The sequence below is a fragment of the Crocodylus siamensis genome, chromosome 5 (genome assembly GCF_052110815.1).
Source record: "Crocodylus siamensis isolate JL-2025a chromosome 5, ASM5211081v1, whole genome shotgun sequence".
Classification (NCBI taxonomy): domain Eukaryota; kingdom Metazoa; phylum Chordata; order Crocodylia; family Crocodylidae; genus Crocodylus; species Crocodylus siamensis.
Window position 1 is genome coordinate 205,612,643 of NC_143399.1, and position 13,871 is coordinate 205,626,513.

Here is a 13,871-nt window from a genome sequence, read left to right on the forward strand (position 1 = left end):
TACACGACAGAAGAAAAGTTTATACCCCAATTTGGGGATGGTAAAGATGTAATTTATTTCACAAATCACACATACTGATGACAAAGCCAACCCCTCCTGCCGTGATACCCACCCTTCCCTCCCTTCAACATCCTTCCTGTCATTTCTGATCAAAGTGAGAGCTTCACAACGTCAATGAGGGTCGTCTGCTTTTGTGTGAAGGCTTCCTTAAAAGGTGGCTGATAGCTCAAAATAAAAAGGCATTGCACAAAATGTCAGTTCCAGGCGGCTGCAGCTGAAAGCTTCACAGGTTTCATTATCAATGTTGTGTGTGCACGCGTGCATGCACTTTTTAAAAAGTCAGTGCACAGTCTAGAGAAATATCACTGCACATCCTCGTGTCACTGAGCAGGATGTTTAGGTCAATGCTGCAGATATATCTTGAGTGTTAGAAGACAACAATTACACAATTGACAGCAATTACACAAAGACAACAATCACACCCTCAATGACAGGGCCTATTGTGTATTCCACTGGTTAGGACCGTGGGATTGGGAAACGCTGCTCTGACCCCTCAGCTCCAGTAATGCTGTAGATCAGCAGTTCCCAATCTGTGGTAGGGGTACCACCACAACCTGTCAATGGTACGCATTGACTGATTTATCATCATTACTTTATATGACAAAACTTTGCTGGCGGTCCTTAAGGTCGAACTGAAAAATTTGCTGGTGGCACTTAAGGTTTTATCATTTTACATTGGTGGTGTGCACCCCATCAGTTTGGGAACCGTTGCTGTAGATGAAAGGATCAGTGGGAGCATGAATAGAAAGCAATGGGGCGACACTCTTGGGACTCTTCCACGCTGGGGTTCAGTGGGGCTCCATTAAGCCAGACTTCAGCTTAGGTAGGATTAGAACTTAAATTTGTCTCCTATTTTGTTTTTCTAGGTTTTTTTAACCTAAGAAATGTTGGGGATAGTTAGCCTTGTAGTCCTAGAGAACAAGAATAAGCACCTCCCAGGGGTTTCTTCAGTTTGCATTTGAAAGGTTATGATTGAGGTTGCTGAATCTTTCATTCCTAAACCTTTTTCTCCCTATTGTTGTCCAGGTGTTTGACTTAAACAGGTGCTAAGTAACACTTCTTTATCATGCAGAGCTGAGAGCCCAATATGCAGGGTTGGAGGGTAATGGATAGATAGCCCCTGTGGGAAGGGAGGCTCAGCAATCTTGACCACCCTCCCAATGTCCCTTTGGACACTATCCCAACCTGGGGCAGAAACCTCCTTAGAGCAGCAATTCCCAAACTGCGGTTTAAAGTGATACAGCATTAAATACCACCAGCAATTTTTTCAGCTCAGCCTGAAGGACAGCCATCAATTTTTTGTCATATAATTCTAGTAAGTCTGCCAACGCATACCACTGCCAGGCAGTCTGCGTACCACTGGTGGTACCCGTACCACAGCCACTGACTTAGAGTATGATTTGAGGCTGTTCTGGCTAACCCAGAGAGCAGCCCATGATCCCTCATCCATGCACTGTGTACACGTGGACAAGGGGAGCCTGTCTATTCCTTTCATGTGACAAGACTTATCTATCAGCAATGAACAGCTAAAAGAAAGGCAGCCCCAAGCTCTGCTTGTTGCATTTTGCTAACAGAGAACGCCCCCCGACCCCCCAAACCAAATAGTCTGATTAAACCTTTCTTCCCCTCTCAGCTGCTTGGTTTTCAGGCTTTTGTTTCATAGTAACCCTACTACTACTGCAGTCCTCTATTATGAAAATAATATTCTATGGCTTTCATGCATCTGAAGGGGAAAAAAAAAAAGCCAAAAGCTCGTTTTCCCCTCTTGCAGATCATATTTAACTCATTGGCTCTTTAGCATCTTCCAGTTGGTGAGAGTCACCAGGCGCCTGCAGCTCTCCGCTCTGTTTTATTTTTTGTAATTCTCCTCCCCACCCCCCAGGGCTGGTTTACTTGTTCTCTCTCGTTAGCCCTCCGAACGAGCATCCTTTCACAGCGGTGTGCTGTGGCACGCTTTCACCTGCCTGTGAGAAGAGCTGCCGAGCGGAAAGGAAACACGGTCCCTGGCAGAGGTGCTGTGCCCCCGGGAGCCTTGCGGCAGGGGTTATCATGGGCATGAGCTGGCTCTGTAGCCTCCCTGCTCACGTGAGACACGTGCCGGCCTCCAAGAGAGGAAAACGCGTTTGTGCATTTCTCAACCTCCTCCCCTAACTGTCACAACATCTGGGTTCAATTTCCCTCCCTTCTCAATAACTCCTTTTCCCTCCTTCCAGTGCTGTTATCACATGAAAGTGCGTGCGTGTCTTTAAAAGGCTAAAAAGAAGGTGCTACAGAGGCAGCATCCCCCAAACCAAAGCCTTAGGATGGGCCGTTTCCTCCTGCGATGGCAGTTTGCCTGGGACAGGTTTCACATGGCTGCAAAATTCTTCCCCGCAGTGGAAACCTCTGGAATAAGAGACTTCTCCCAAGTGACCAGGAGTTGCCAGAGCTGCTAACGCTGGGTTTGTGGCAGTTCCCTGCAGCCTTGACTCAGTCTCCCAGGGGCATTGATATCCCGTCATCACTCTGCCAAGGGCTTTCCGCCACAATATTCCCTTGTGACAGCCCCTAGATCCCAGGACCAGAGGGATGAGAGGCTAGAGAAACAGGCGTTTGCTTTCCAACTGATATGAAAAGCTTCTCTTAGTACCAGATCGGAGGAGGACGGCAGCAGAATTTCCGATGGTAAAATCCAAATTTCTGGAGCAGGAAGCCAGAGCCTGCCAGGCTCCCGGTGACCTTCCAGCAGCCCTTCCCCATACCTGCCGCTAGATGGTACTTTAATGTGCAATACCCATACGGAAATCTTGATGCATCACAGCTGCACCAGCTCGGACGCCCAACCCCTTGGCGGTTGTCGCAGACCCGTGTCATCGTGAGGACACAGGAACTCTTAGCTTGATTTGCTCAAAAGGTTTTGAGGAAGAAACCAGCATATGAACACCATTTACTATTGGTTACAGCTTCAAGCCAGGAGGAAAAGCACAAACAGGGAAGGAGAAGCCAATCAAAATTGCTACAAGTTTGGGGTCTAGAAAAGAAGCCACATCAGCTGCCCCAGAGACGGACGATCTTAATTCAAGTCACAATTCAAACCAGCAACCAGACGCCAGGTTTTCGAGCCACCAGGCTCCTCCAGAATGGCATTCCTATTCAGTATTTATGCCCCAAACTTCCTCTCATACTTCTTTTACTTAAACCACCTGTGTCTCAGGTGGCTTTTCCTCCTTCCTGTGCCCTGCAGAGTGCTATGAAGTCATTCCTGCCCTCCCTTTCCCCATGCAAGCGTGGAGCACGAGAGCTGTCAAGGGGCTTCACAGGGTTACGGCAGCACTGGGTAGGGATGACCCAGGGGTAGGCAGGGAATTTGTGTGTTTTGCCACGAAACAGATGCAGAGCACCCCTGAGGGCACAGTCCTATAGACCCCGTCTCTCTGGCTCCGATGAAGCGTCCAGGACTACTTCTGCAAGATGCTCTGAGAACAACGATGCCCTTTAGGGACGCAGCCGGAGCTGGGAGTTGGGTGACCAGAGCCAAAAGTAAGGGAAGATCTTCTCGCGGAAAGTGGCAGTGAATTGGTAGATTTGCACCATGTTCTCTGCATTGTAGAAGGTCACCTGCCCCTCTTCGTAGTCCAAGTGGACTCTGATCATCCGGGGCTTCTCCTCCAGCGAGACCAAGGTTGGGGGGAAAGTGAGAGCTGTGTACTGATGGTCCCAGCCCAGCCGCAGGGCCCAGATCCCTCCTGCCATAAGATCTTGCTGCCCTTTCCTCTTCACAGACTCGGTGGCAACCCCCACAGCCCAGGAGTTCCCGTCGCCTACCTCCACCTCCCAGTAGTGCCTCCCTGCTGCGAACCCCTCGGAGCCCAGGACGCTGGGGCTAGAAGTGAACCTCTTGGGATTGTCACGTATATCCGGCTGCTTCTGTCCGAGCCTCATGCTTTTCCCATCTTCCGACAGCACAAGGAAGGGATATGCTGTTTCTGGGTCTAGAGTGACGTTGGCTAAGGATGGACACGCAGAGAGGGAAGGAGAGAAAACACAGTGTCACGGTCTCTGAGAAGCACATTGCCAATTCATCGTCCTCCACACTGGGGGGGGGAGGGATATTCATCATCTCAGCAAAGATCAGGAGAGACTCTCCCTGGAGCTGAGTCAGGAATAAAATTTGGCTGAAATCCTAACCTCACTAAGATCAACAGCAGTTTTACAACTGATTTCCACAGACATGGGATTTCACCCCACTAATGCAAATACCCTTAGCCTTATAGGAGAGCATGCCAGAAATTTCCAGATCCCTGGTTACCCTGTAACAGCTAAGTGAGGGGGCCCAGATGTATGCTGGCCTGATCTCCGATTTCCATTGCAACACTGACGTGTTGGTGAAAGGGATGTGGGATGCAGCGAGGTCCTTAGTTAGCTCAGCTTTTGTCATGATGGGAATTGGCCGTAGCAACGTGCTTCTCCGTAGAGAATCACAGACCAACTCCCAGAATGACAAAAGCTGTGCTATCAAGAGCTCAGCAAATTGTACCACACTCAAGACCACTGATGACAGAGGTTTCTGTAATCAGAGACATATTTGGCCCTCTTGGGTGGATTGTGGAAGAAGCTGTACAAAATCCCAGCCTAGATCTGAATTTCAGGGCTGTTCGCTGTCACAGTAAGGGGACGTAACCAAACCTCTGGCTCCAAACACTTGAATCTGAGGGCGCTGCAAGACCACCATCAAGTTGTAACTGTGCTAGGACTCCTTTCTACCTGGGCTGTACAGGGTAGGTAGACCCTTGCCACAGCTCCCAGAAAGGGTAAATATCTAATCGAGGCAGTGGGGGTTTTTTGCTTAAAAGAGAAACACCATGTGCAAATAGGATTGTTGTTCGCAGAAGTTTTCTGAGGCCAAAGTAAATGCTGAGGAGTCACAGGTGGTAAAATAATGAGGGCCCATGAAGGGCTGACGTGGATTATCCACCCTGCCCGAGTCTCTGAAAAACAGTGCACACGCAAGGCAGGTAAGCCTGCTTGGAACGACTTAGTTTTAGGGCTCTGGTGCTGCGTCAGCACAGTAGGGAAGTTAATGTTTTTTGAGGGATTTGAGCAGGTGGGTGAGGATCGTGTATAGGTGCCTAAGTCTACTGAGGCACTCCTAGGTAGAGCAATGGTCCTCAGCCTCGTTAGACTCAAGACCCCCACCCTAAGAGAATGCCAGCTCTTTGCTTTCACTCATTCCTCGACAATGGAAAAATGCCAGAGCGATTCTGCTGCAAAGAGCTCAGCAAGCCCGCAGCAGGGCGGAGGGCTTGTGACGCTCTGGAGTCCCACTGGAAATCTCTGGGTTTATTGTGTGAATTGTGCAGGTGTTTACACACCCAGCGGTGTGCTAATATTGCACGTCACCTTTCAAAGGATCTTGTGCATCCCTGGTTGAGAATCACCGAGGCAGAGAACAGGATTTGGCCCTTAGAGTTAGTCACAACAAAACTCACAGCTAGCCCCAAAGTGGTCCTGTCCGTTCATGAATGCTACCATGTGGCTACTCAGTAAAGCCCCTTTGCACTTGATGTCACTTGCCCCCCATTTCACATGCTTCACGACACTCAGTTGTCCTCAGCCCCAGCCCTTCACTCCAACATTCATTTCCAGCAACCGCTAACTTAGTCACAAACCTGAACCCACCACCCGTCACACCCCTAAAGGGATTCATACCGTTGTTGGAGGCCAGAGGGGGAAACCCTGTTTGGGCTCAGGTGCCTCTTCCTCCGGGAAGCCCCAAGAGCAGAGGTGGGGCCAAACACCCTGGCAGTGGCTCTCTCCCTCTCTGGGCTCTTTGCATCCAGTTCAGATTTTGAACATCCCGGTCTAAGCATTGCCCATGTGAGGATATTCACCCTGCTTCTTTGAGGCCCCAGTTCAATGCCATTACACCCGTAAGAAATGCCATACGGCCTGCACACGTGTTCAAGCACTTGGCTCCCAATGCCATGGGAGAGAAGTTCTCCAGAGGGGCAGGGCAGCTTTGGGGCAAATACTGCTGGGTTTCTTCTCAGATGCCGTGTGTTAGATGGGAAGAGAGGGCCCTTTAGCACTGGCACAGGGCAGTGCCAGGCCTGCATTATTATAAACAGGCCCAAACAAATTGCGCAATCTGAGTGCACCTGTATCTAAGCCTGGGGGCAGAGGCTGTGGCACAGACCCCTCTCTGCCACGAAGACATTTCCACCTTCCTCTTAGGAAAGCGTCCGCCTCTTACTTGTGTCCATCAGCTACGGACATTTACCTCTTTCTTTATCCATCTGGGCTCGCAGATTCTCTAGGGGAAGAAAAGGAAGACAGGGGTGAGACCTCCCGTATGCCAGTCCCCATGATGATATTGCTTCTGTTCACTGTGACAGTGAGTTTTTAGCCAGGGTGGAGAGAAGACAAAACTTGGGACAATCTTTTGTGCCTATCCCCCACTGCTCCACCCTCCCAGCAGCCTGCTCTGTGCTGTCACAGCCTCCCCCCATACTGAGCATCCCTCCTTCTGCTCATCCATCGGCAGCCGAGGGTCCTTTATGGGGCTGGTGACTCAAGGGTGCCAAAAGCGTGACGGAGCGAAAGCAGAGCACTCCAGTGGGGGAAGTACTGGGAAGAGACTTGGGACCTGAAGAATGGATGTGACGGCAGAGCTGGAAACCCGGGGACCAGTGACAGCCATGGGGGGCTTTAGGGATTGGGGGTGAGATGAACAAGGGCACGTGGCGCGCCAGAAGCCAGAGACTGGGGAGGGATGGAGGGAGACACACGGGCTCTCAGGGAGAGAGGTGGCACACCGAGCATCGCTTTGGCTTACCTTTGAATGTGGCCAGCAGGCCCGTGAGCAGGACGCGATTTTCAGAGAAGCTGATGACTTTCTTCTCCAGCTCAGGGGGAACGGGCTCTGGGGTGGGAGCCTTCACAGCCTCACACCTAGGGAGACGCACGGACACACGCTGAGCGCACCCAGGTGCACAGCCGTGTGACCCCAACTCCCCGCCTGCCCACAAAGCAGGCCCACTGGCTAGGATGTGCTGAACCTAGTCCCCACCTCAAGAGAATAAGCAAGTCAAATAAATAGCCACAGTGCAAACCCGCTTCCCCCGCTTCACTGGGAGACTGGACCCAGGACGTACCTGCTCAGGGTGCTGCCAACATCCTGCAAGGGAAGGAAAGCAGAGCTCAGCGACCTGCTGCGATGGACCTGCAAGTCCCTTGGGCTGCCCAGGTGCACCTGGGGATTGCAGCCCAGAGCCCTCCCTCCCCCGGGTCACTCTGCAGTCACAGATCTCTGCTCTGGGGCCCCGATTCTGGAGACAGCCCTGGCCTGGGAGAGGGGCTGCCTCTGTGGGCCTTGCTGCAAGGTCAGCGGACCAGCTCCCAGAGGACAGACACATGGGAGTTAATGCACTGGGCAGGAGGTGGTTTCCGGAGCTCCAGAACATATCCCCACAGGCGCTGCTCTCCACCGCAGGAGCAAGAACTGCTGCCTCAGCCAACATACATGCCACAGATTGGCGTAACTCCACATTTCAGTGTGGCAATCAGTAAATCTGTGGCACCAGGTAGGAAGGAAAGGTACAGCATGCCCTTTCCATCCTGCACGGGGCGCAGGGCATGTACCTTGAGGAGCTCCGTCACAGGCTGGCCACACTTCTTCTCCAGCTCGGTGACCAGAGTGGCGAGGAGGGACTTCTTCTCCGAAACCCCGGTGACATATTCATTCTGCCTCTTTAAAACCTCGTTTTCTAACACTTCCAGCTGCGACAGGAGGAGGCACTGCTGCTCGCTCAGGAACTGGTGCAGCTGCTCAAATTCGGACAACACGTCCTGTCTCTCGGACTTCACCCGCCTCTGCCAGGAACAGGGCGAAGGGTTAGCAAAATCCTGGAGGAGCTGCTTTGCTTCCCACGGATCCTTGCATGCGAGAACATTGCCCGAGCCGGTCTGGTGTGGGGAAGGCAGGACAAAAACATCTTGTGGGGAAGAGAGGGAGAAGGGGATTTCACAGGAACTGAGCCCCAGGGAGGAGACGGCGGAGAGAAGGGGACGGAGCTCCTGGATGAGATGGCCAAAGGGTGAGTGCCGCCCCAGGGGGCAAGGTCGTGGCTGGGCAGCAGCAGCACTGGAGGAAAAAGGCCGGAGGAAGCAGAGATTCAAGACTCACGTATGAGTCGGGCTCAGGAGGTCACACCTAGTCCAGCCCCCTGCTCGAGGCAGGATTGTCCCCGACTAACCCTTCCCAGTCAACTGTCTGCTCAACCTACTTTTAAACAGCATGGAGATGCCACATCCTCTCTGGGCATCCTTTGCCAACGCCTGACCATCCTGGGAGAGAAGGCATTCTTCCTCATCTCCATCCTAAATTTTCCCTGGCTACAGTTTAGGACCATTGCTCCTGGTCCTGTCCCTTCGTTGCTGCCACGGAGGGCAGTCTAATCACCACCCTCTTCACACTCGCCCTTCAGATATTTGAAAACTTTTCCAGACCGGTCCTTTCAGCATGGCCAGAAGTCATGCTTCCCAGGCCTCTAACAATTTTGGCTGTCCCGTGTTGGAGGCTTTCTAATTTCTCCACATCTTGGTTGAAGCGCGGGGCCCAGACCTGGACACCGGACTCCAGAGGAGGCCTCGCCAGCTGAACTGAGTAAAAGCGTCACTTCCCTTGATTTGCAAGTGATGTTCCTGTTAATACAGCCCATGGTGCTAGTGGTCTTTTTTTACAACAGCAATGCACTGTTGGCTCACACTTACCTTATGGTCTCCTGTGAACCCCAGGGCCTTCTCTGCAGTCCTACAGCCTGGCCAGCCATTCCCGGCCTGTTTTTGTGCATGCAGTTTTTTTTGGCTAAGATCGAGTGTGACTGGGGGCATCCAGACTCCCAGGACTCTGGGCCTGGGACTCGCATGTTGTTCCTGTCTGGATATGGGGAGCATCTGAACTCCTAGGATGCAAGATACTGGTCTATCTGGAGTTATATGAACCCTGGATTTTTGTAGGCACCATTATTGAGCTTTGCTCCTTTGAATTTGGAACTGAATTAGCCCTTGAATTCAATTTTTACAAAGTCATCCCAAGTGTAGGACTTTGCACTTGTCCTTGCTGAGTTTCACATGATTGGTTGTGGACCATTTCTCCATTTTTTCCAGGTCAATCTGTATCCTAGCCCTGTCCTCCAGTGTCGGCAACTCCACCCATCGTGGCGTCACCTGCAAATTTCCTAAGGAGAGCAGAACGATCACACACAGGACTTACAAAACTTTCGTCTGATCTGTCTGAGAGGGCAATGTCAAGTGAGCAGCCGTTCTGGTGCAAAGGCACTCGATTCAGGGGTGAACAAATATTAAGGGAGGGTGGTGGAGGCTAAAGGCTGAGCTTGGTATTAATGTGGAGGCCTAAGTCCCTGAGGATGAGAAGGCCCAAGGCTGGACTGAAATTACGAGAGGCAAGAAGGAGCAGCAGGGGTGGAAAGTGGGTTTGAGTGGGCGAGAGGGGCCGGGGAGCAGGAAACGAGGGGCCTGATCTAGTACTGATGGGAGCTATTGAGGGGGTGTTGGAAAGGAAGCCCGCAGCAGTGGGAGAAAAGAAGAGGGGAAAAGGGGAATAACCACCTTATTCAGGGAAGCTGGGGACCCACTGGGAAACAACCTGCTCCTCCAGCTAGAATGGGTAGGTGACAAAACTCATGATGGATAGTCCTGCTGTCCCAGACAGAGGTGCACATTTCGCGTAGTGGTGACAGCCCCCGGTGCCTGCCCAGGCCCCAGCTAAGTGCAGAGCTTGCCCCTCTCATAGCAATGCAGCAGAGGTTGCGCACAGGGCTGCCAGCGCCGGGGATCAACCCAGCGGGATGTGAACACCCACCAGGCCCCCAGGAACCGCGGACAGAAGACAGACACATGGACAGATGGGGAGACAGTTACCAGCATTTCATTGCTTTTCTCGTCTCCTTTGGGGTCGAATTCTTTCTTCTCTTGTCGCAGGAAATGCAAGCTGTTCTGTAGCTGCTCCTGAAAAGGAACGTGGGGCTTAGATCTGGGTGTCCTCTTCTGTCCACCCCTGCTGCAGGGTGATGGGGTGGAGGGACAGAAGTGGCCGTCCTACATGCCACCCTAACGCACCCTGGCCAACAGCCAGTGCACCCGGGACAGCCACGTTCCTCACGCTTTTTTTTTATTATTTTTTTTATAGCCTCTCGAGTGTGCTCGGGGCTTCCAGCTCCCAGCCCAGATCCACCCCAACAAGGCAGATGATGCCACGTGCTGCGCCTCATCCTGGGAAGCCACCTTCCTTCGAGGGACCCCCAGTCGCCCCTCTGCCCAAGATGCTCTCCCCCCTCCTTCCCCCATGCCCACACTCTTTCCCCCCTGCCAGGGTCCCCAGCTCTCCCCATGCCAAGGCTGCACGCATCCCCCAGCACCACTGAGCCACATTGCTGTCGGTCTTCTTCCCATCAGAAAGGACCTTCTGCAATCCCCGCTGTGCCAGGGGCTCTGCGTGTCCCCTTCCTCCCCTGCCAGGTTTCCATACACTGGTGCTTTCATGTGCACCCCCATCTCCCCCTGGTTTTGTATCCCCTCCCATGCCAGGGCCCCAGCATATCCTCAGTCCACCCATTTCTCCTTTCCCACCCTCCCACAGCCCATAGTTTCTCCTGTTCGTGGCTCCATGAGCTCCCCCCGCTTCCCATGCCAGGGACCCCGTTCTTCACCCCATGCTGTTGGCTCTGTGTGCGCTTTCTACCCCAGGCCCTCCAGTCCCCATTCCCCTGGGTAAGGCTGGTAGGACGCCCCCCCCCTTCCTCTTTACACCCCCTGCACCCTGCAAGCCTCCCCTCACTGCCTGCTCCATGGCCTCGCACCCCATGCCACCGTCCTCCCCCAGGCTGGGGGGCTTATGGACACGACCCATCCCCTTCCCTCCTTCAAGGGGCTGCGTTCCCCCATCCCCTGCTCTGGTTCCTCAGCCTCCCCTGCCCAGCGCCAGACTGTCTGCACCTGCTTGCAGGCCGATGGGGTGGAGGGACCGCACTGGCCCCACAGCCAAGCTGTCCAGCTCCAGGGTCTGATCCTGCTCCCCTAGGATTCAAGGGGTTTCCTACCTTGTAGTGTTGGGCAGCCTCCTCTATGGGGACGGCGGCATGAGCCCTGTGCTCCGCAGACTCCCTGCACACCAAGCAGATGGGACTCTGGTCGGGTTCGCAGAAGAGCTTCAAAGGCTCCTTGTGCTTCTTGCACAGGATCTCTCTTGCCTTCCTGTCCACTTCCAGGCTGAGCTTCGTAGCGATTTCTACCACGTTGGCCAGCTGCCGGTTAGGCTGCAAGTTTTTCTGCTGGATTTTCTTCCTGCACTGTGGACAGGAGATGTTCTGTGCCTGCTGCTTGCAGTGCTCAGCGAGGCACTCCCGGCAGAAATTGTGGCTACAGTTTGTGATCACTGGGTCCCTGAAAAACTCGAGGCAAATGGGGCAGGTGGCTTCTTCCTGGAGGCTCTTGGTCAAGCTCAGAGCAACCTGAGCCATGGCTGGTTTTCTGGGAAAGGCAAACGAGGAGTTTCACTTTTGAGCGCTCAGGCAACGCCCTCCCTCCTGCACAACGCACTGCCGACACAGTGAGTCATTTCCTGCCAGCAGAGCTGGTGCTTTGGGCAGGAAACACCAGCCCATCAGCCTCTGTTAAACCCACAAAGGACCTGCCGTAGGATCCGCAGAAGCATCTAAGTGGATTAGGTGCCTTAGTCCTAGTTTTAACTGTGATTTAGGTGCTTGGGTCCTGATCCTCAAAGATATTCAGGCCCCTCACCTATCCCAGGTGCCTAAATGCCTTTATCCATTGCCTAGAGGAGTGCAGGGACATGCTTATGCCTTCAGACCTGTGCCGGGGAGCACCACAGTCAGGCCAGCTTACAAACCTCGTCTCAGCCCCTGTCGCTGTTACAGCCCGTGCGCTGCTCGCGCCCAGCGTCTTGGATTTGCTGGCCCATCTCCGGACTCCTGTAGCTTGCCTCTTGGCTACAGGCTCTCAGCTTGGCCCTTGCAACAGCCTGCCTCCTGGCTCTTTGCCTTTTCCGTCCGTGTCATTAAAGCAGGCTGGCTTTTAGCTCTGGCTGGCGCACAGCCCATGCCTCTGGTAGGCAGCGTGGGGGATGCCGCCTCTGAATCCCTGCTTTGTCTCTTCCCATCGGAGCTACAGCCTCAGGAAGTCGAGGCCACGACAGGTGTGGTATACAAAGCCCGATACTGTTATGCTTTTGCATTCGTTTACACGGCACCTTTCCTTATCTATATTCTGTGTGTGTGGGAAGGGAGATTATGAAGCTTATCATCAGCTTCTCCAGGCTACGCAGGCATTCCCACCGTGTCTCCATTACAAGCTGCTCTTCCCACACACACCTCAGGAGGGGCCAGGAGTGGGCACCGATTGCTAGAAAGGCTCCACCAGAGAGAAACAGGACGCTTCTGCTGCTGCAGTTACTTTTTGACCGTGTCTACATGAGATGCTTTACTGTGGAGTAGACTAATCTACTATGCAGCAAAGCGTCGCTATCTACACGTGCAGGCACTTACTGCACATTAAATTAGTCTAGTGTGCAGTAAATTTACTACCTGCATATGCAAGTAGTAAGTGTATTGTGCAGTAAAGCCAAACAGCATTAACTGCACGTGTAGCTGCGTCTTCTCCAGGCTGAGCACGCCACAACCAAGTTAACTGTAGCCACCCATCCAGGTCACTCCCCCTGTGAGGTGCTCTGGGCTGGGCTGACCTGCTGAATCCCCCTGAAAATGTAAAATGGGTCAAAACAATCAAAATCTAGCACATTTACGTCTCACAAACGGACAGTTTCGGCCACAAAAACCTCTCCCCCTCACGTCCAGTCCACCCCCATGCGAAGAGACAGGAGGACCGGGCCAGGGTCTAGCACCCCGAGCAACAACCAGCACCCCCGGGATGCAGGGCATGCACAGGCATGGGTGGACCAGGCGGCTGCCTGGGACCTGGACAGAAAGGGGGCCTGAAAATGGTAAATTTTTTTATATTATTTTTATCATCATCATCATCATCATCTCTGCCGGGTGGGTTGTGTTCCTCATGCCCATCTCGTGCGGCCACGTGAGCAAACTCATAAGAGCTCCACCAAGCCGTCTGCCTCCGTTTACACCCTGTTGGCAGCATAACCCACCCCGGGAAGTGTCTCCATCCTGCCCAAGTCCCCCCCAAGCTTGAGCTGCAGGAAAAATCCCACTAATGCCTGCTCAGCACAGGCAAGCGCCTCATCTCCCCAGACAGCTGCCCAGTGGTTAGGGCACCGGCGCAGGGAGTGGGAGATGCAGGTTCAAGCCCCACCGTAGCCAGAGGGGTTTGAATCCACCTCTTCCACTTCCACGCAGTGTTCGGACCTGGGCACAGGCACCCTCTGCCCCCCGGGGCGGCGAGGAGGGGCCGGGGGAAGCGGGTGCAGAGGGCAGCACGGGAGGAGCTTTCACCTTTGCTACGTCCAGCAGCTGCCTTCTTCCCCTGCCCCTCCCGGAGCAAGGCGTCCCTCGCCTGCTGCTTGCACGTGTCCCTGGGAGGCTGAGTGGAGGGGGGACGGGAAGGACGAGGTCAAGAGTGAACAGGACAGGAGGCTCTTCCCTCACTGCTCTGTGTCCTGAGGATTTATCCTCTGCCTGCCCTTGAAGGCCCTGGGGAGGCAGAGGGGCCTGGACCTCATCAGGAGCCCATCCTCTGCTGCTGTCTGCAGGGATGGGAGACAAGGGGGGCTGTATCCCCCTGCCCCTGCCTTCAGCAAGGGTTGGGGGCCAGGGCTGCAAATG

At 53.6% G+C, this 13,871-nt stretch overlaps 1 protein-coding gene across 1 annotated transcript; it reads right to left on the reverse strand.

The window, feature by feature from the left end:
• Window positions 1-2,972: 2,972 nt before the first annotated feature.
• Window positions 2,973-11,678, reverse strand: LOC149865205 (zinc finger protein RFP-like). The gene is made up of 7 exons (XM_090048028.1): window positions 11,160-11,678; window positions 9,982-10,068; window positions 7,681-7,911; window positions 7,194-7,216; window positions 6,875-6,990; window positions 6,320-6,352; window positions 2,973-4,046 (listed from the first exon to the last, which is right to left on the reverse strand). Exons 1-7 carry the CDS (start codon window positions 11,577-11,579, stop codon window positions 3,535-3,537), a joined length of 1,422 nt encoding a protein of 473 aa, XP_089904154.1. The 5' UTR covers window positions 11,580-11,678; the 3' UTR covers window positions 2,973-3,534.
• Between the last annotated feature and the right edge of the window lie 2,193 nt (window positions 11,679-13,871).

Bases quoted from the DNA above. Each gene is read 5' to 3' on its own strand.
- LOC149865205 (XM_090048028.1), bottom strand. From the start codon at position 11,579: ATGGCTCAGGTTGCTCTGAGCTTGACCAAGAGCCTCCAGGAAGAAGCC. The intron at 6,991-7,193 runs GTACGTCCTGGG...GCGTCTCCCTAG, and splicing joins GTTGGCAGCACCCTGAGCAG to GTGTGAGGCTGTGAAGGCTC. The intron at 6,353-6,874 runs GTAAGCCAAAGC...TTCTTCCCCTAG, and splicing joins CCTGCTGGCCACATTCAAAG to AGAATCTGCGAGCCCAGATG.